Raw genomic sequence first — 22,500 nt, forward strand, 5'->3', positions numbered from 1 at the left:
TTAAAGTCGCAATAAATTATGATGTGTGTGTGTGTGTGTGTGTGTGTGTGTGTGTGTGTGTGTCTAGTTATTGGGACCCTGATGCGTTTACATATAAAAATAGTGATTTAATGTGTTCTGTATGAGGGGGAGTAATTTTAAGATATATTTATATAAACAATTAAAATAAAGGGATATAGCATTACCAAATAAATACATAAAATGTAATTTCAAAGGTGGGGTGAGTGTGTAAGATAAAACAGAAATTAAACTGATAAAATCTGTAAACATGTTTTAAAGTGTGAATATGTTTGGTGGCGCTCTGCTTGTAGTTCCTGATGATGTCACCAGAGGGAACTTTAACACTCGCGTTTTCCTTGACTCAAATTTGACCCTTTTTCAAAACAAATTTATGTCAGTAATATGGGTTTCTTTCAACCAAAATTGACCCAAAATTACATGGATGCATGTATGTTTGCGGTATGGAACCAATGCTCATACATACATACATACATACATACATACATACATAGTGAGGAAAATAAGTATTTGAACACCCTGCTATTTTGCAAGTTCTCCCACTTAGAAATCATGGAGGGTCTGAAATTGTCATCGTAGGTGCATGTCCACTGTGAGAGACATAATCTAAAAAAAAAAAGAAATCCAGAAATCACAATATATGATTTTTTAACTATTTATTTGTATGATACACACACACACACACACACACACACACACACACACACACACACACACACAGTTGTTTTTCATGAACTGCCATGAGACTGGGCTGTCTGACCCGTCTCGTTGCCGTCGGGGGGGACAGCAGCCCCACACACAGCCTGTACCACACGGAGGAAGCAGCCACACTGGAACAGCTGCACGGTGCTGCAAACTCTGTCTCATTAACCGTGATCACTGGACGTCAGAGAGGAATCAACATTATTTAGGAGTTACTAAAGACTAGAGGGACTCTAGTAAGGAGAGGGATCTTTAGTTTTTTAGTTAGGTACTTGGAGGAATTGTGCAATAATGACAGATTCACACATTTTTCTTTTGTTTACAGTAAATAAATAATTAAAAATCTTAAAATCAAGTTCATAAAGTCACTTTCTTTGCATTCATTGTCTTCCCGTCGACCAGGAAACTTTTTTTTTCTGGGTCAAAATTTTAAATACAAACATTTTTTTCAACGTTTTGGTCGCTTTTCCTGATGTTTTTGTCACTATTTTCAAATTTTTACCGATATATTTTTTTTCAAATGCTATAAAATTGAATAAAACACCCAGCTTTGGTCCCCCCTACAGGTCCCCAGCTTTGGTCCCCCCTACTGGTCCCCAGCTTTGGTCCCCCCTACTGGTCCCCAGCTTTGGTCCCCCCTACAGGTCCCCAGCTTTGGTCCCCCCTACTGGTCCCCAGCTTTGGTCCCCCCTACAGGTCCCCAGCTTTGGTCCCCCCTACAGGTCCCCAGCTTTGGTCCCCCCTACAGGTCCCCAGCTTTGGTCCCCACTACAGGTCCCCAGCTTTGGTCCCCAGCTTTGGTCCCCCCTACAGGTTGTCTCATGGAACTGCAGCTCACGTGACGAGAGATTAAAGAGCTCTGAGGACGAAAAGCTTCCAGGGAAAAGAGTTTATTTCTATCAAACATTCAGACATCTTGAGTCACCTCGGTGATCCATCGGTGGTACTCGGATACTCGGGAGAACACGGCCGGTTTCTCGGCGTCGCACTGCCGGCTGCCCCAGGTCACCACGCCAAACAGGAAGTAGGCTCCGTGTTTCCGACACACCAGCAGCGCTCCAGAGTCGCCCTGCACACACGAACATTTTCATCTCAAACTTAACATCTCCATCAGAAACTAGACCTCTCCACCAGACACTAGATTCTCTGCCCGAGCTCGAGCCGATATTTTCGGCAGCTATCCTCGGGCCGTGCCAGTGTGTCAGCATGCAGACCGTGGTGAAGGACAGTATTAATTAGGTGATGAGACCGTGGTGAAGGACAGTATGTTAGTACATACCTCACCATGCTTTTACGCGCACATTGCGAAACAAATATGCCTGAAGTGGGCGCAAAAGCGTTTGTACATCTGGCCCTGATTCTCTGACATGGGTCACTTGGACATCTAGTCCAGAGGGAGTTACCATGCAGGAGGTGGAGCCGCCAGGATGGGAACAGATGTAGGAGTTGGTGATGAATCCTCCGCCCCATTTCTGGCTGCAGCTCGTCTGGTTAACCAGAGTCAGACCCACATTGTGCAGCCGGTGGCGGTCTACGTCCGCTACACGGGAAACATTAGAAACAAGACATCAGACAACCGGAAACACAGGGAAGAACAGAACAAGTCGACTGCACATGCACGCACTGTATAGTGGGGGGATGGAGGGCGGTCACTAAAGAGGCGTTTTCATCAGAGAGACGCTGCGATTGGTGGATAGGATATGGAGCAGGGGACTAACCAATCACACTATGACAGACGCTCCACTTAGCCCCAACTCTAATGTTTCATTGTAAATTAATGGAGCCTGCTGGCAGTCAGGTACACGTGGGTGCTCAGTATTTACCGTGGGAAGCACCCACGGTATCGGCGTCTATGTGTGCAGAAGCTTGATATCAAACAACCAGAAACTCTTTCAAAGTGTGTAACTGTACCTACACACCGCCGTTAACTGCACGTCCACACCGCCGCCGACTTGAGCTGCAAAGAAGCTCTGGCCGCCCGGTCGAGGACGCTGGTCAGAAAGTCCGGGGAAGCTGTTTGAGGCTTTGGCCGCTCTGACGTAGCAGCATTCTATGTTCATCATGGAAAAAGATCAAGCAGCCACTGCACGGCCAATACACTGACACTAGAAACCTTTTATAAATGACATATATAATGACAGAATGTGTATTGGTTGTTGGTCGCAGCGGTGTCTGTTAGCAGTTAGCTCGCTCGTTAGCCGCTGAACCGCAGCAGCGTGCAGGCAGAGCGAGCAGCCGCCAGCTGTTGATCCGTGCAGGACTTCACCGTGAGCGGACTGTTTAGAGACCATGTGACCGGCAGGTAACGTTAACTGGTCCCTATACGCAAATATCATAAATGATAGGGAACCCAGCAACGGCCATGATGAGCTTCTCCTCCTTTTTCTCTGAACTAATGTTTTGGTAGGAACCAAAGTTTACATCGTATGTTTCTCTGGAATCAGCCAGCGTGAAGGACGTCTATATTCTGATTGGTTGCCGCTGAACCGTGTCATAGCTCATTACCATAAAGTTGACCTACTTTCAACTTTCTGATTGACGCTCTGGTCGCTCAAAACGCCCAAAACGTGACGCCGACAGATTTTCCGCTCCTTGCAGCTGAGAGAAGCAGCTTCCATTGAAGATGAATGACTTCCTGTATCTTTAGAAGATCAAGTCGGCCGCGGTGTGGACGGACAGTAAAGATGCGTACGACTTTCAGGGATCTTGACTTGTCTCACTCCCAGCGGGTCAGAAACAGAGGCCTTGTCAGAGACGTCTGACCGAGACGCTAAATCAGACTTATTGCATCAGAAACCAACGCCAGACGCAGGGGGCTTTCAATTACTTCTCATGTAATCCCATCCACACCTAGGGTTGGCTACCGAAACCCGGTTCCACTATGGAACCGGTTCCTACGCAACCGGTAGGAATCGGACCGGATTAGAACGCAAATTTCGGTTCCACTTAATGTGTCGACTGAAATATTTTCCCTCCGTCGCTCCAAAACGGACATAAAACTATCCCCCTCTCTCTGTAGGCTACCTTTAAAATGCCATATTTTCCTTCTGGGCTCACCAAAACGGACGTAAAAGCATATTACTGCTACCACTTCCATAAAAGAGCCTTCCTTTGTTGTCATTTTAAGTTTTTCAAGAATCGGTTTAAAAGTACCGGTTCGGTATCGGAATCATGAAAATCCCAACGCTACCCAACCCTAACCACGCCGCAGTGCCATCTCACACTCTGGGTAACACTTAGACCGGCTACACACTGGCTGCATGAGCGTATGTTTCCCTTAAACATAAATATATTCTGATCTGATTACAGCAAAGACAACGTCGGCAGGATTATATATATATCAAAACCTCGAGACTTTCAAACATCAACATGTCATTTATTAAATGTATTTGTGTCTAAATGACGTATAAACATCTTTTAGTATTCTATGTTGCCTGGAAATGCTTCCAACACGCTGGCGTGTGGCGTGAAAAATAGGCGTCGGTCCTATTTCTAGCATGCACGCGTTTTCTGAGACGTGCGTGTCACGCAGGCAATGTGCACGCTCTAACCTGTTACCATGGGAACCCAAATAAACACGGACACGCCACGCAGCCGACACGCTACGCAGCCGACGCGCCCACGCCACACATCCAGTGTGTAACTGGCCTTAGGCATAATTTTTGAACACGTTTGCTTCCTTAGCTACATGTTCTGAACGTGGATACTGTTGATGTGTTAATGTACTCATGTCCTGCTGCTTCCTGTTAGCGTTGGGTATCACCAAAGTCTCGATTCCATTACCTTTCTGGTTCACCATCAGTCAGGTTGGTTCCAACATCAGTTTATCTGGATATTAAAGAGATTCTCAGAGAACTTCTGCTGTAAATGAAATGGCGATTAAGATTAACGTGCCTGCTGTGCTCGAGGTTCTCCAGCCGGTTGTGACACAAGACCAGCTGCTGTCCAGGTCCTCGTCCTTCTCGGGGACACACACTGGAGACACATCTGGGCCTGGAGACAGACACACAGTCACCACTTCATACACTGGAGACACAGTCACCACTTCATACACTAGATCAGGGGTCTTCAATGTTTTTTAGGCCAAGGACCCCCTACTACATAGTGTATAAAATGAAGTTGCATATTAACCTGGGCCTACAATAAGATATGGGGCGGCCTAAAGTCTTTATACATTTTTTGCATAAATACCAAGCTATTAAAATAGCCTAATAATTGTTGGCATGATTTTATAAATCCTGTTTTAATGTTAAACATACATGTGGCACAGGGAACCCGTAAGGACTACCTTACCTGTAGGCCAGTATCAGTGGGGACTTATATTTAATATGTTGGTTTCATGTTACGACTTTTTAATTTTTGAAAAAAATAAATAATTTGGAGGCCCCCCTGCAGGGGTCCCGGACCCCCTGTTGAAGATCCCTGCTCTAGATACAGTCAACGACAGACAGACAGACCCAGAGTCTACCCTTCATACTGATACTTCGGAGAACTTTAAATGTGTCTGTGCTTTGTGTCTCAGGTGTTCCTACTGAAAGTGGCGGGCACGGCGAGGCGGAGCAGCGACAGGTCAGATTTGGGTGGGAAGCTGCGGTCCTTCGGCAGGTTGAAGACTTTGTCCACCGGGACGGTTTCAGACGAGGAGAACCGGAGGTCATGGACTCCCAGAACAACCATGTCCTTCTTCGCTCTGCAAGAACGAATACAAGTCAGAAACAGAAGTATAGTACCGAAGGGCCAGGTCTACCTGACAGGAAGGGGCGGGTCTACCTGACAGGAAGGGGCAGGGCTACCTGACATTGCAGTGCTGCGCCGTGAGCACCCAGCTGCGGTGGATGAGCGCCCCGCTGCAGTAATGGCGTCCGTTGGCGGCCTGCAGGCTGACCTGCCAGGGCCAGAGGAACGGACATGCCTCCGTCACGTTCTCCAGCGACGCCTCGTCGTCCTCAGACACCGACACGACGGCGAGGACCGGAAACTGCTCACAGCTGATGTTGTGCTGCTTCCCACACCTGCTCTCTGTCGCCGCGGGCAACAAACAGTCAGACAACAAACAGTCAGACAACCAACAGTCAGACAACCAACAGTCAGACAACCAACAGTCAGACAACCAACAGTCAGACAACCAACAGTCAGACAGCATCAGGTAACACTGTACAGATTAACTATAAAAGGTTTACCTGTAGCTGTGAGGTCATCTGTGTACTGGTCATTCTGAGCGTCTGTCAATGAAATCAGGTGTTAATAATAGTCTGACAGGTAAACACTCAGGTGTTAATAATAGTCTGACAGGTAAACACTCAGGTGTTTCTGCGGGTTATGTGCGAGACGTACGCATGATGTCAGCGATCCATTGTGTGTGCTGTTGGACTTGAGTGTACACGCCGGGTTTCCTGGCTCGTCCACAGCCGACCCCCCAGCTCACCAGACCTGCCAGCTCGTACCGGCTGCCGGTGAAGCAGGACAGAGGACCGCCAGAGTCCCCCTGAGACAACCAGAGACACGTTAGAGAAACAAACAGATACAGAGGACCACCAGAGTCCCCCTGAGACATATACAGAGACAGAGGACCACCAGAGTCCCCCTGAGACATATACAGAGGACCACCAGAGTCCCCCTGAGACATATACAGAGACAGGACCACAAGAGTCCCCCTGAGACATATACAGAGGACCGCCAGAGTCCCCCTGAGACATATACAGAGGACCGCCAGAGTCCCCCTGAGACATATACATACCAAATAAGGGACAAAAAAAGTTTTAATTAAATTTTTGTTGTTTTTTCCAACTTTTTGGCACCGTTTCCACCATGTTTATTTCTTATCATCTTAAACTTTTCTTTACTCATATGGACCGCTGGCGCCCGTAGCGTTTGCCTATCCTGCCTACGCCCCGGGCCGGCCCTGTTCCCTGGGTCTTACCTGGCAGGCGTCCACTCCTCCTTCGTCTTTCCCGGCACAGAACATGGACGGCAGGATGCCGCTGGTGTAATACTTGTTACAGACGTCTGACGGCAGGATGGTGACGTTCACTTCCTGCAGTCTGTTCACTCGCGCTCCGTCTGAAGGAGAAACAAGGAGACACGTTAGACCCGATCCAGAAGACCTGCGAGTCTAACAGGTCCAAACACACTGAAAGAGATAACGGATGCTCCGATCAGAGAGAGGAACGACGTGGTTAACGGTGTGAAACGGTCCCAGTTTGGTTCGGTTTAGACACCAAAACTACTGAGTTAAGTTGATAAAAAGATGGATGTTTGGGTTCAAATCAGACGTGACTTCACTTCCTGAAGGTGACCACGTGACGTAAATACGGACGCTTGGACAGGGGTTGTCAGTGTCTGAAGCGATTAAAAAACAGTCCTTCAGCATGTTTGTGTAACGTACTGGGGAGAGCAGCAGCTACACGGGTTAGAGAGGAGTACGTAAGGGGGGGGGGGTCAAACACAGGACTCTCACCCTGGAGACCGGGTCCCGCGTGTCACAGAACCGTATGCCCACCCACGACCTTTTGCTTAACATAACTGCGTCAAAAAGGACGCCAATAGTCCCGACCAAGCGCGTTTAGATAAAGCGCGTTATATGACGCTAAAGGAGACTTTTAGCGTCAATAACAACAACAAAGATACCTGACCAAGAGTCTCTCAGCTGGGATATATATCATAGTATTATGGGATATAATGAAGCGGTCTCACTCTCTCGGCTGGAGCCCCAGCCCGTGATGGTGCAGCTCTGGAGCGTGGGCAGCGGCGCCATCCAGACGTCGATCGGCCGGACAAACGTGTTGAAGGTCAGCGGCTGCTGCAGCTTCAGCAGCGCCACGTCGTTGGCTTTGGTCCGTGTGTCGTAGCCGGGATGGCTCTCGATCAGAGAGACTCCCACTAGCTGCTCAGGAAGTTAACAAACAGAAAGTTGACACCACAGGAAGTTAACAGGAAGTCAGATCAGAATATATAATCAGAGTTTCTGACTTGTTGTCCAGGTTCATTCGGGTCGTCCAGGTCGTGTTTTCCTGCCAGAACCGTCCAGAAAGGAGCTTTATTGTACCTGCAGAGACAGGAAGTAGAACTCATCTCAGACTAAACTCTCACATCTGTAGTTCTCACACCTGGACCTCTCACACCTGAGGCTTGTACTACGAATCAAGATCAACATGTCCTGGATTTCTTTCAGTGATCCGGCTTCACCTAACCTAACAACCGTGGTCCCGCATAACCTGTATCACGACGCTGGTTATCAACTAGTTCAATCAACCCAGGTTTTTCCAATCTAGAGACGCGCACGTTCACATAAAAGAGGCGGTGTTTGCGCACCACGACCAATCGCAAACATCTACCAGAGCTGCATCTTTTAAACAAGAAGAACAAACTATATTTCTACATAAATATGAAGAACACAGACACGGTTTAACAGGCAAAATGCAGGAAGGAAAGCTGGCAAAAAAGCCGACGCTGTGCGTAAATCACAACGTTTAGCTTCTCAATATCCAGTGGTGTAGTCTACGTGATAGTAAGCTCCAGGATTTCCATATACTCACTTAAAAATGCCCAATGACACGTAACAACATGCTTTCCATTATATGTTTGATATATTTTGAATTGTCATCTGTGCTTTATTCTTCACATAGGCTCAATGGAGGTATTTCACCTCCATTAATAATAAAAGTATCTGAATGCAGGAAATGAAGTCGTTGATGCTTAAAACTTCCCTGGGGGAGGACACCCAGACCCCCACTATGATATGCCCCCCTCCTCCCCAAAAAGGCAGATTCTGGCCAATATACAGTACAGTACACCCACTACAATACATTAGACTAAACTGGTCACTTCCCCATCAGTCAGGACCAAGATCTGACCATAATTACACTTTTGCTTTCCATAAACTGTCGTTGCTTTAGGCTTTTATTCCAGTTATAACCCAGCAGTGGTACGCTGAGAGAGGAAATAAAACATAATTCAAACCGATGTGCGCATTGGCAACACACGGCTAAAGTCTCAGTCTCTCTCTCTCTCTCTCTCTCTCTCTCTCTCTCTCTCTCTCTCTCTCTCCTCTCTCTCTCTCTCTCTCTCTCTCTCTCTCTCTCTCCTCTCTCTCTCTCCTCTCTCTCTCTCTCTCTCTCTCTCTCTCTCTCTCTCTCTCTCTCTCTCTCTCTCTCTCTCTCTCTCTCTCTCTCTCTCTCTCTCTCTCTCTCTCTCTCTCTCTCTCTCTCTCTCTCTCTCTCTCTCTCTCTCTCTCTCTCTCTCTCTCTCTCTCTCTATGAATGAGCGTCTCTTCTATAGATTCATGTGATCATTTGCGTTCCCATGAGAGACTTAAAGGTGCTCTAAGCGATGTTGGGTGACGTCACTTCTTGACGTTTGAAGTATTTCCAAACAAAACGAGGCTAGCTCCTCCCCCCCCCTCCTCCTCCTCCTCCTCCTCCTCCTCCTCCTCCTCCTCCTCCTCCTCCTCCTCCTCCTCCTCCTCCTCCTCCTGTGCACTAGCCCCCAAACCCCCACCCCCAAATCCTTATTGTCGGTTATTGGCTGGAACACTGGAACACTGTTTGTTATGTTTGGTGGTGCAGGTTGGCCACTTTGTTTTTGTTGGCGTTTGTGGAGCCTGGGCTGTCTACAGAGACTGTGTTTTTTACAGTGAGTTCAGGGGACAGGCAGCTAGCAGATAGTGAGGAGATGTTTGCTGTATGTGACAAAAAATGTAGCCTAAAAAATGTGTGACATCACTTAGAGCACCTTTAAGACTTGTGGCTCAGAGACTTGGGAGCATCTGTGGTACATTAAGAAGTACACCTGTAGTTTCGTAGACTCGGTGAGGCTGGTTGCGTTAGCGTTCACGCTGCACTTCACGCGGTGGAGACGTGAGGACGGGGACAGCAGGCTAAACTTATCATACATAGGATAAAGCCCTGGGTATCCTGCTCTGTCTTTGAGAAAATGAAAGCTCAGATGGGCCAATCTGGAATCTTCTCCTTATGAGGTCATAAGGGGAAAGGTTACCTCCCCTTTCTCTGCTTTGACTTCAGATACAGTATTAGGGGACCACTAAGGTCTATATAAAGAGACTTCAGATACAGTATTAGGGACCACTAAGGTCTATATAAAGAGACTTCAGATACAGTATTAGGGGACCACTAAGGTCTATATAAAAGCATCCAAAGAGCAGGATAAACTGCAAATACATTTCTTTTTAAAAAGGTTCACTTCCTGTGTTTGGGTGGGATCAGCGGCCCTGTTTGGACCAAACTGCTCAGGTGTGACAGCCAGGTGTAAGTCTGCAGGTGAACTCTGACCTTTTGAAGCAGTGAGCGGCAGAGACGACCCACAGCGGGGTGATGACGGCGCCGCCGCACGCCGGCGTGGACACGTAGCAGAGAGACACCTGCCAGGGCCACGAGTGGGCCCAGGCCTCCTGACCCCCGATGATCCGGGTCTCTAGATCCTGTTCTGGACTGAAGGACCGCACCCCTGACAGGTCTACACACACACACACACACACACACACACACACACACACACACACACACACACACACACACACACACACACACACACACACACACACACACACACACACACTTTAAATGTAATAAATCAGACCTGATGTGTAAATATATAAAATGTAGTTTGAAATGTACCACTGAATCCAAATTCTGCAGAGAAAGTTCCATGTTCCTGCTGAGTTGTGTTCAGGTTTGGATCTGAAGAGACAAAGACACCAAATCACAAGCATGTCCTCCTAACAGCTGATTCCTCCTAACAGCTGATTCCTCCTAACAGCTGATTCAGAAGACGCCACATTTCATCATCTCAAAATATCATCTGGTTTTTCCTCTGAATGTGTGAGAGTCTTTCACAGCTGATGGGTTGAATTAGACATTAGAAACAGAATAAATGTGTCTGTCTGTCTGTCTCTGTGTGTGTGTTTCTCACCTGAGTGTGTTGCAGGTAGCAGCCACGCTGCCAGCAGACAGACACACAGCATCCTGTCTGTCTCTCTGAAGGATAACCTGTCTCTCTGCAGGATAACCTGTCTCTCTGCAGGATAACCTGTCCGAGTGATGAGGCTCAGCTGGCTGATTACAAACAGCTGCAGCTCAGAGTGATTCCTAATTGTCCTGAGTGAATGGAGGAGTTCTGTCTCTAAAATGGTTAAACATGATCAGAGTTCCCCAAAAAGTCCAAGATGACATCATCAAATGTCTTGTTCTGTCCCTGACTCGGGGGGGGGGGGGGGGAGATGTGAGCAGCAAGCAGTTAGGAGCAAACTGAATCAGCTTTAAGTAGGGCGTCCTGTGTGAGCGTAGCCATTGTTACGACCCCTCCCTTTTCTGCCTGCTGGAGGCTTCTCTGGCTTTCCTGGCTGAGCTGGCAGTTTGGGGGGGGTCGTTAGTTAATTAGTGGACACCTGGGAAGGCCTCAACCAAGACTATTAATACAAGTCATGTCTGATGGTTCTCCCTCTCCTAGGACCCACAGCTCCTGGTCTGGGTTCGGTTCAGCTCCTTTGTTGCAGTTGTCATTTGTACACACACACACACACACACACACACACCGCACACACACACACACACACACACACACACACACACACACACACACTCTTCACCTGTCTGGAGCTGGCTGGTGAATGGGACCCCCGTATCGGCCTTGCTGGATACACCGGGACCCTTTCTGTGGATTACTTTTTTCGTGTGATTGGATTACGGCAAAATACAGATCTTATTTCTCAACGTTTGATGGTGTGACTGTGTTGGTTTCTGTGTTTGGAGATCATCTCGCCAGACTGGAGGTCCATCACTGATTGGTCACTGTTGAGTTGAATTTAAGTGAGGGGAAGACTCATGAATATTCATTAGGGAACTCATCCCTGATTGGCTAACCCTGTCATTCTAACCCTAACCATAACCAATCCCACCTGAGCAGGCAACGAGTACTAGCCAATCAGAGGGAGAGTAGGGCGGGTCCTTCCCTACCATCCTGCAACAAAAAGAAATGTTGCATCCCGCCGCCGCCGTCTGTCTGTTGCGTTCCCAGACAGCCGCGCTGTGATTGGATGTCATGAGGGAGAATTGTTAAATTGTTACAATGTAATTTAAAATCTGCTTTAAAAATAAACATATGTTAATTTAGCATGTTAGTTTTGTCCATATGAGCTCGTGGTAGCCAGGTCTCTCTATGGAGGAAATATTTATTCAGAATTCAAACTGAAAGTCCAAAGAGAAAACGAACAAGATCAAATTAACAATAGTATTATTTTACTATGTAAAAATTATATAAATGTCGATTGGCCGTCCATTTTTGTAAAACTGCCCAGATTCAAACTGTACACCGTTCATTTCTCACATAAAACAGTCTCAGAAATGAATTTAGTGGTGAAATAGCAGACGAAAAAGGCAATCAATTCTAGAATCTCGCGGCTCGGCTGCGGCTCAGAGATTCGGCGTGTCCCCTTTTTTTCGTCTAGCCGTCACACATCCAGGTAGCGATGTGGCCCGGGCGGGGAAGGGAGGGAGGGAGGGAGGGAGGGAGCCAGTTCAGCCGGCTGGAGAAGCCTGTCTCCTTCCCTCGCCCGGGGCCGGGGCGATGATGCCGAATCTCTAGATGAGCCGCAGCTGAGCCTCGCATGATTGAACCGCGCTTATAGTTAGATAAAGTTGTGGGGAAATGAGACAGTTTTATGTGAGAAATGAACGGTGTACAGTTTGAATCTGGGCAGTTTTACAAAAATGGACGGCCAATCGACATTTTCTCCGATATGTTGTCGGACTTGGAAGCTCCAGTGTTAGGTGACAGCCAGCTGGCGGTGGCCGGGATCGTTTGCTTACCGGCGGCCAGTAATACTCACAGCCCCCCCCCCCCCCCGTCAGCTGGACGTGGTTTCAGACCCCCCCACCAGCCTCCTCATTTAAACTGACACACCTGTCACTTCTAAATGAAAAGCTTAATGTTAAATCAAAATCTAAAAGGTGAATCTAAAATGTCAAATGTAAAACATTAAATTCTAAAGATGAAATGTCAAATTGTAAATTATAAAGGGGAAAGGCTAAAATAAAATGATTTATTTTTTCCTATTTGAGATTTTAATTGAAGTATTTCCATTTAAGCTTTTACATTTCACATTTAATTATGGCATGATTTTTCCTAGTAGCGTAGTAAAATAATACTATTGTTAATTTGATCTTGTTCGTTTTCTCTTTGGACTTTCAGTTTGAATTCTGAATAAATATTTCCTCCATAGTCTCAGCTGGAGGGGAACTGGACTCAGGTTAGACTCTGTCATTTAGATTTCAGTCTGGGAATAAAGACACACAACATCTCGGAAAATATAAAATAAAATATTAATATTATTAAATATTGTTTTGTGTTTATATAACAAGCTTCCTCAACCATGTATTTTTTTAAATCATCCAAATATATAATACTGTGTCTGCCTGCCTGTCTGTCTGTCTGTCTGTCTGCCTGCCTGTCTCTCTGTCTGTCTCTCTGTCTGCCTGCCTGCCTGTCTCTCTGTCTGCTTTTATTGTGACAGTCTGGGGGCGGAAGTGTGTAGGAGTTATACCTGGCCGTCCCCCCTGCAGAGGCAGACAGACAGACACACACACAGACAGACACACACACACACACACTCAGACAGGCAGCGACATGTCTTGTTCTGGGTCCGGGTCCTCCGGGTCCGGGTCCTCCGGGTCCGGGTCTGAGTTCAGCCGGGAGGTGCAGCTGGCTACCGCGCTGCTGTGCGGCAGCTCGGGCTCCATGCCGCTGCTGCAGCTTCACCGCGAGCTGCTGCAGCGCTGCGAAATCACCGAAGAAGAGTTCTGCTGGGTCCTCCAGGGGTGCCCCCGCTTCCTGTTGGTCAGCAGGCCCGCGGAGGACGGATGGCTGCGACCGGAGGACTGCACGGTGGTCGCCAGGACGTCGCTGCGGCTGTGCGGCAGGCAGGAGGAGTGCGGCGGCTGCGGCGGCGGCAGCGGCGGCTGCGAGCAGCTGCACCTCTGCAAGTTCTTCATCTACGGAAACTGCAGGTTCGGCAAGGGAAGGTGAGGCGCGCGCTCGGTGTGTCACAGAAATGTGAAAGTAATAATAAGTCATGATAAAGTTAGTTGTTTAGTTGTTTAGTTGTGTCAGCGGAGGGATTCTGACGCCTGCGCACTGCGCAGTACGAGTTATTCCCCCGCCAGGTTTCCGTAGATGTGAAACAACAACAGCCAGATGTTATAGATTATAAATGTTGGATTAGAGATATGACTTTATCTCTGTATATTAATGTCTGGGGGACTGTTTTTCCTCCGCGGCGGAGTGATACACACTTCCTGCAGCAGTGAAGAGACTGAACGAAACTTAAGGAAACACACCGACACACCCACACACACACACACACACACACACACACACACACACACACACACACACACACACACACACACACACACACACACACACACACACACACACACAGACTTAATGAAAGGAAACAGAGCTAGGTAGAGAAATGAAAGTTAAACAGAGGAGAGAGAATCACAGAAGCGAACACAATTTTATATATATATAGGCCTATTATAATAATATACATCCCATAATATGATCTAATCAATGTGTTTAACCTGCATAGATCTGGAGAAATCAGTGTGTGTGTGTGTGTGTCTGTCTGTCTGTCTGTCTGTCTGTCTGTCTGTGTGTGTGTGTGTGTGTGTGTGTGTGTGTGTGTCTGTGTGTGTGTGTGTGTGTTACAGGAAGCCGTGTAAATTCTCCCATGACATCCACTCCGATCATAACTTGGCGTTGCTGAGAGAGTGCACGCTGCACGAGCTCACCGAGGAACAGCTGTCAGTGCTGCTGCTGCAGAACGACAACACACTGCTGCCAGAAGTAACACACACACACACACACAGAGACACACACACACACACACACACAGAGACACACACACACACACACACACACACACACACAGAGACACACTCACACACACACCACACAGACACACACACACACACACACACACACAGAGACACACACACACACACACACAGAGACACACACACACACACACACACACACACAGAGAGACACACACACACACACACACACACACACACACACACAGAGAGACACACACACACACACACACACACACACACACACACACACACACACACACAGAGACACACACACACACACACACAGAGACACACTCACACACACACCACACAGACACACAGAGACACACACACACACACACACAGAGACACACTCACACACACACCACACAGACACACACACACACAGAGACACACACACACACAGAGACACACACACACACACACACACACACACACACAGACACACACACACACACACACACACACACACAGAGAGACACACACACACACACACACACACACACACACACACACACACACACATAGAGACACAGACACACACACTAGGGCTGAACGATATGGACAAAATTTCATATCTCGATATTCATGCCAGATATCTCGATATCAATACGATACGATATGACTACGGGTTCGGTGAAAATCAAGCATTTTTCAGAAAAATAAACACATCATAATACAAAAGAGTGCAGTTTTATTGATTAGAACTCACTGCCAGTCATCAACATTACTGTAACATAGTCACCAATCAATAAATAAAAAAATAAAAATGTTTACTGCAGTTCTGCTTTAACAAAAAAAATAAAATGCAGCAGCTGGTGGAAGCATCAGCAATCATACTTTGCTTGGGCCTCTTTTGGGATGACTGAGAAGTCCCCGGTGTTTCTCTCGTTGTCATACACTCTTCGTGCAGCACATGATGGTCTTGTTTCAGGTGGTGAAACATGTTTGTTGTGCTACCTCGCTTCGTCGCAATTTTCGCCAAGCACGACTTGCACAACACCTCGCTCTGGTTGACATCATCCTTTCTAAATCCAAAATACCTCCAAATAATGGAGGATGATTTATGTTTTGGCACAAAATTAGTTTCTGCATCGCCACCGGCCGCATCATCTTCCGCACTCATGTTACTTTTCTTTCGTTTCGATTTCCCCGCTGTGAATGTCCTGTGTGTGTGCGTCAGTCTCCGTCTCCCTCACTCCTGCCCTTCTATGTTTGTCATTGGCTGGCTTCAGCTGTCGATCCACATGAATTAAGCTTTGTGGTTGGCTGGCCGTAATGGTGCGTTCAAGGGCAATCGTAAAAGTGATTATGGTGACTGCCAGAGCTGTACATGCAGGGCGTGCGCGGAGGAAAATCTATCGTTTATATCGTTACTTTTTCGATATTAATATCTTGAATGTTCATATCTAGATATAGATACGATAACGGTATATCGTTCAGCCCTAACACACACACACACACACACACACACACACACACACACACACACACACACACACACTCTCTCTCTCTTCATATCTTTGATTCTCTCTGATCTGTCTGTCTGTGTTCACTCCTCTTCTCTTCTCTTCTCTCGTCTGGAGAAAGAAGCAGAGACACAGAGGAGGATCCTGCTCTGTGATTGGATGACACAGTTGTGATGTCAGAATAGGCTTCATGTGTTAGCAGTGAAAACAAGTCCAGTGAGCGTGACGAAGACACGGGGAGGAGAAGCATTGAAGAGTTAAAGTAATAACCAAAAAGAACAAAACAAAAAAGAAAAAAGCCCAGAACATGTGGGGGTGACGGAGGTAAAGTTCACCTGTTCACAAAGACTCAACATCCCATAATACAACAAACCAGATTATGAGAAAACATCATTCTTATTATTGAAAGATCCAAAATGTTTTCATGAGATGATTCATCTTTCTCTCGAGACTCTCATGAGAATATAAATATATATTAATTATTACACCAGCGCTGTCTCTCCGTCCAGATGGAACTGAAGTCAATTATGTCCTAATTACAATTAATCAATTAATCAATTAACGATATGTAAATGATTATTATTATTATGAGATGTTTAGTCACAGTTACAAGAAAAGAAAAGTCTTCAGTCATGTTGGTGTGTGTGTGTCTGTGTGTGTGTGTGTGTGTGTGTGTGTGTGTGTGTCTCTGTGTGTGTGTGTGTGTGTGTGTGTCTCTGTGTGTGTGTGTGTGTGTGTGTGTCTGTGTATTTGTGTACGTTACTTCCTGTCTCAGGTGTGTGTTACCTCCTGTCTCAGGTGTGTTTTACATCCTGTCTCAGGTGTGCGTTACTTCCTGTCTCAGGTGTGCGTTACTTCCTGTCTCAGGTGTGTGTTACCTCCTGTCTCAGGTGTGTTTTACTTCCTGTCTCAGGTGTGCGTTACTTCCTGTCTCAGGTCTTCGTTACTTCCTGTCTCAGGTGTGCGTGCACTATAACCGTGGCGACGGTCCTCACGGCGCCTGCAGCTTCCAGGACGACTGCACCAAGGTCCACCTGTGTCAGCACTTTGTTCGGGGCGACTGCATCTTCGGACTGGGCTGCAAACGCCAGCACGCCATTGACAAACATGGCTGCCGCATGCTGGAGGAGAGAGGACTGGGCGGTGACATCATCAACCAGCTGCCCTTCATCTACAGGAACATCCACCACCTCGCCGCCGCCGGTAACAGCAGCACACCTGTCCTCTCCCCATCATATAATACATCTCACCTGTCCTCTACCTCATCATATAATACATCTCACCTGTCCTCTACCTCATCATATAATACATCTCACCTGTTCTCTACCTCATCATATAATAAACCTCACCTGTTCTCTACCTCTACCTCATCATATAATACATCTCACCTGTCCTCTACCTCATCATATAATACATATCACCTGTCCTCTACCTCATCATATAATACATCTCACCTGTCCTCTACCTCATCATATAATACATATCACCTGTTCTCTACCTCATCATATAATAAACCTCACCTGTTCTCTACCTCTACCTCATCATATAATACATCTCACCTGTCCTCTACCTCATCATATAATACATCTCACCTGTTCTCTATCTCATCATATAATACATCTCACCTGTTCTCTATCTCATCATATAATACATCTCACCTGTTCTCTATCTCATCATATAATACATATCACCTGTCCTCTACCTCATCATATAATACATATCACCTGTCCTCTACCTCATCATATAATACATCTCACCTGTTCTCTATCTCATCATATAATACATCTCACCTGTTCTCTCTACCTCATCATATAATACATCTCACCTGTCCTCTACCTCATCATATAATACATCTCACCTGTCCTCTACCTCATCATATAATACATATCACCTGTCCTCTACCTCATCATATAATACATCTCACCTGTCCTCTACCTCATCATATAATACATCTCACCTGTCCTCTACCTCATCATATAATACATCTCACCTGTCCTCTACCTCAACATATAATACATCTCACCTGTCCTCTACCTCATCATATAATACATCTCACCTGTCCTCTACCTCATCATATAATACATCTCACCTGTCCTCTACCTCATCATATAATACATCTCACCTGTCCTCTACCTCATCATATAATACATATCACCTGTCCTCTACCTCATCATATAATACATCTCACCTGTCCTCTACCTCATCATATAATACATCTCACCTGTCCTCTACCTCAACATATAATACATCTCACCTGTCCTCTACCTCATCATATAATACATCTCACCTGTTCTCTATCTCATCATATAATACATCTCACCTGTCCTCTACCTCATCATATAATACATCTCACCTGTTCTCTATCTCATCATATAATACATCTCACCTGTTCTCTCTACCTCATCATATAATACATCTCACCTGTCCTCTACCTCATCATATAATACATCTCACCTGTCCTCTACCTCATCATATAATACATATCACCTGTCCTCTACCTCATCATATAATACATCTCACCTGTCCTCTACCTCATCATATAATACATCTCACCTGTCCTCTACCTCAACATATAATACATCTCACCTGTCCTCTACCTCATCATATAATACATATCACCTGTTCTCTATCTCATCATATAATACATCTCACCTGTCCTCTACCTCATCATATAATACATCTCACCTGTCCTCTACCTCATCATATAATACATATCACCTGTTCTCTATCTCATCATATAATACATCTCACCTGTCCTCTACCTCATCATATAATACATCTCACCTGTCCTCTACCTCATCATATAATACACCTGTCAAACAGACTGTAAACAACGTATAACCTAGCATGATCCATCCCTGAGCCTCTCTCTTCTCTACAGAACGCACACTAATGTGAAGGACGTAACGTAGCTACGTTAGCCTGCTGCTGCTACATAGGCTGTCATTAGCTTTGGTTGATAACGTTGCATTTTACCTTTTAATATAAGGCAGTGCTGCGCGATGTGATGCACACGTTACAAGCTGAAGCGGCACATTATTCAAAGCTCAAGTGGATTTTATTTTGGTGCGTCTGTCTGTCTGTTCGTCTGCGTGTGTGTGTGGTGTGTGTCTGTCTGTGTGTGTGTGTGTGTGTGTGTGTGTGTGTGTTAACTCTCTGTGTTTGTGTCTCTCTCTGTGTGTGTGTCTGTGTGTGTGTGTGTGTCTGTGTGTGTGTGTGTGTGTGTGTGTGTGTGTTAACTCTCTGTGTTTGTGTCTCTAACAGAGAAATGTCCTGATTCTTCGTACGAAGCTGCCGATCAGCAGCCAGAGATTTGTCTGCACTTCATCAGAGACAGCTGCAGGTTCCAGAGTGAGTGATCAGCTGACGGCGTCCTCTCTGCACGACTACACACCCTACTCTGATTGTTTGTTTTACTTCATCAAAGACCTAGAAAGGAACATTTGGGATGTATGGGGCGTGTAGTGATTTAAACTGATCTTTTTAAAGTCTTGTTTGGTGCAGCTGACACATATTTAAATCACTTCTCAAAACTGATTTTTATAGACTTGCTTTTATGTGTGTGTGTGTGTGTGTGTGTGTGTGTGTGTGTGTGTGTGTGTGTGTGTGTGTGTGTGTAGACGGGTGTCGGCGCGTTCACTTCCCCTTGCCTTATCTGTGGGAGGTGTTTGATGGCGTCGCCTGGACAGCCCTGCAGGACATGGAGGACATCGAGCGGGATTACTGCGACCCGTCCAAGACACAGAGGTCAGAGGTCATACATCACAACATGAGGCAGTACGGCTGGGGATTGTTTAAAATGATCCATACTTTTTTTGATACCCACCAGACTCCATGTAAATAATCAGCACTTTAAGCCTGTATTGAGCCAGCATACTTCCACATATTTTTCACCATTTTCTGACATTTTAGAGACCAAACAACTAATCCATTCATGCAGAAAATAATCCACCATGAAAGTAATCGGTAACTTAAAGCGCCAAAAGATAATACAAACGTTTGAAAAAGTGCCAAAAACATTGAGAACCCAGTCCTCTGATTGCAGCTTGTTTTAATGTGAATATTTCGATTTAAACTTTTCTTTCTTTCTGCGTTTGCAGCAGCGGCGATCGGCCCGTGGACTTCCTGTCGTGGACTCGGGACTCGCAGGCAGTTCGCCGTCTGTCCACGGTTTCCTCGGTAACGAAGCCACCTCACTACGTCCTGACCACTGATTGGCTGTGGTACTACCGGGCGGAGCGGGGGAACTGGGTGGAGTACGGGCAGCCGGTACTTTCAGACTTTTGTTTTCTTTGAAGATAAAAAGGTTCTTGCAGCGTGTTAGCTGCTAAGGCCGCCACGCACCGGCTGCGTGGCGTGAGCGTGGCGTGAGCGTGGCGTTTTCTATGTCTTTCCACCAGAAAGGTGTCTGACGCGGCGCTGCTGCTGCTAGCCTTGTCTGGACACATGGATGTTTCACATAAACATAAATACAAACTGATCTGATTACAGCAAAGACAACGTCGGCAGTATTGACGGTGAAATAGGCTCCAGAATATTTCCTTCTGGATTGACAGAACGAAGTTACATTTATATCAAAACCTCGAGACTCTCAAACATCAACATGTCATTTATTAAATGTATTTGTGTCATAATGACGTATAAACATCTTTTAGTATTCTATGTTGCCTGGAAACGCTTCCAACACGCTGGCGTGTGGCGTGAAAAATAGGCGTCGGTCCTATTTCTAGCATGCACGCGTTTTCAGAGACATGCTTGTCATGCAGGCAGTGTGCACGCTCTAACCCGTTACCATGGGAGCCCAAATATAAACAGACGCCACGCAGCCGGCACGCTTACGTGTCAGCTGCGTGGCGTGAGCGTGTCAGCTGGCGACTAGTTCTCTTTTCTTTAAAGCTATAAAGGTCCATGTAGCGTGTTAGCTGCTAACCGCTGTCCGCCTCCCTCAGGATGACAGGCAGCGCACCACGTCGGTGACGTCGCGGACTCTGGAGGAGGCGTTTCTGGCCGACAGAACCGCTGAAGTCCGCGTGGTCAAAGACCAGAGACAGTACGTCGTCAGCTTCAAAGGTACCACTTCCTGTCACATGTCAAGTCAGAGGTTTACAAGTCACATCTAGTCATAAGCTACGTTCACACCCCAAGTCTTAATGCCTAATTCAGATTTTTTGCTCAGATCTGACTTTTTGTTTGTCTGATTAAAATGTGAACTGACCTCATGATCAACAGACCAATACCAATGACATCAGACGCTGCTGCACCAAAGTTAGGGAGGTGATGGAGGAAGGAAGCATTTTGGCTTTTATTTCAACATGTTTGTGTAATGGCAGCCATAACATTAATGCGCAGGTGCTGAGGAGGAGGAGAATGAAGAGAAAGAGAGACTAATTGGCAGTCTGGTCTAAACGGATGTTTTTTCTGGCAATTAGTGGAGTAACCATAGTGACGCAAAACGCTGGAGTATCTTCTGAGCGAAGTTCTTGACACAAGTTAGGATAGTTAGTAGGTTAGTTCTGCATGTCCAATATCCAAGGTTTACACAACGGTCTCCTCCTGGCTCGTCTTGGTCGCCGTCTCTCCTGTACACGGCTAGCAGCGTTACAGGCCAGGTAGACCAGAACTACTCTGGCCACATTCAACAAGGTCTCCACTTCATCATGTTATATTAAACCAAAACTCAGATAAGAAAAGGTAGGACTAGCTAGGTGACAACAGTCAGTCTTGTCTGGTACTGTCTGGGCAGTGTGGACTGGCAGTTGGTTTAATGAACATTATAAAGACGACCAACTGACAACAACCGCTGCCATCTTTACACTGTTGGAGTTTGATGGTATTTGTTGGTACCCTAGAAATCTAGACCACCCTAGCAGCAGCAAATGGAATTTGCAGCCAGGGTCTAAAGAACAACTGCCAACTTTACAATGTTGGCGTTTGTTGGCGTTTGTTGGCGTTTGTTAGTGTTTGTTGGAGCAGTGTGCTTAACCGGCAATTTCCACTGGATGCGGAACGTCTGCGGAACGTCTCCGGAACGTCTCCGGAACGTCGACGGAGTCATTAGGTTTCCATTAAAGTCAGTGTGTGTATTTCCACTGACTGCAGAACGTCTGCGTCCCGACTCCGTCCCAGCTCCGGCGGTCCCAGCCCTCCGGAGCAGATACCAGAGCTTCTATTGTTGCCGGACGCCGGAGAGATCCGCAGCAACTCAGCACACGGCAGATAGTGGGGGACAGGAAGTCGAGCACAGAAACAAAATAAAAATCTGGTTAATTTTCAAAGTAAAATCCACCAGATCTGCTCACGGCGGATCATATTTCCTGCACTACACCTTGAAAACACAGCTCAGAGTAGTTTCCCCTCTACTCCTCTGGATGGAAACTAACTTGTTGGTTTTGTGGTTCTGTTTATAGAAACTATAA

At 46.4% G+C, this 22,500-nt stretch overlaps 2 protein-coding genes across 5 annotated transcripts in view; one reads left to right on the plus strand and one right to left on the minus strand.

The window, feature by feature from the left end:
• Positions 1 to 1,599: 1,599 nt before the first annotated feature.
• On the minus strand, positions 1,600 to 10,793 carry ovch1 (ovochymase 1). Of its 3 annotated transcripts, none has more exons than XM_031311280.2 (13): positions 10,648 to 10,792; positions 10,353 to 10,415; positions 10,008 to 10,191; positions 7,690 to 7,765; positions 7,414 to 7,603; positions 6,641 to 6,780; positions 6,055 to 6,205; positions 5,901 to 5,942; positions 5,514 to 5,739; positions 5,253 to 5,410; positions 4,615 to 4,713; positions 2,124 to 2,260; positions 1,600 to 1,789 (listed from the first exon to the last, which is right to left on the minus strand). In XM_031311280.2, exons 1-13 carry the CDS (start codon positions 10,697 to 10,699, stop codon positions 1,628 to 1,630), a joined length of 1,680 nt encoding a protein of 559 aa, XP_031167140.1. In that variant the 5' UTR covers positions 10,700 to 10,792; the 3' UTR covers positions 1,600 to 1,627. The 3 variants fall into 3 exon arrangements, with proteins under 3 accessions (XP_031167140.1, XP_031167141.1, XP_031167142.1); XM_031311281.2 differs by having other exon boundaries at positions 10,356 to 10,415; positions 10,648 to 10,790; XM_031311282.2 differs by lacking the exon at positions 5,901 to 5,942 and having other exon boundaries at positions 10,648 to 10,793.
• Positions 10,794 to 13,283: 2,490 nt separating this feature from the next.
• parp12b (poly (ADP-ribose) polymerase family, member 12b) overlaps positions 13,284 to 22,500 on the plus strand; it is a 10,617-nt gene continuing 1,400 nt past the window's right edge. Inside the window, exons 1-7 of one of the 2 annotated variants that reach the window (XM_031311266.2) lie at positions 13,284 to 13,754; positions 14,448 to 14,583; positions 17,044 to 17,295; positions 19,345 to 19,435; positions 19,705 to 19,831; positions 20,185 to 20,353; positions 21,034 to 21,154. In XM_031311266.2, the coding sequence (XP_031167126.1) occupies positions 13,360 to 13,754; positions 14,448 to 14,583; positions 17,044 to 17,295; positions 19,345 to 19,435; positions 19,705 to 19,831; positions 20,185 to 20,353; positions 21,034 to 21,154 (1,291 nt within the window). In that variant the 5' untranslated portion in view covers positions 13,284 to 13,359. The remainder of the gene's footprint in view (positions 13,755 to 14,447; positions 14,584 to 17,043; positions 17,296 to 19,344; positions 19,436 to 19,704; positions 19,832 to 20,184; positions 20,354 to 21,033; positions 21,155 to 22,500) is intronic. The other variant, XM_031311267.2, reaches the window with a different exon arrangement.

Source organism: Sander lucioperca, chromosome 20, assembly GCF_008315115.2.
Source record: "Sander lucioperca isolate FBNREF2018 chromosome 20, SLUC_FBN_1.2, whole genome shotgun sequence".
Lineage (NCBI taxonomy): Eukaryota > Metazoa > Chordata > Actinopteri > Perciformes > Percidae > Sander > Sander lucioperca.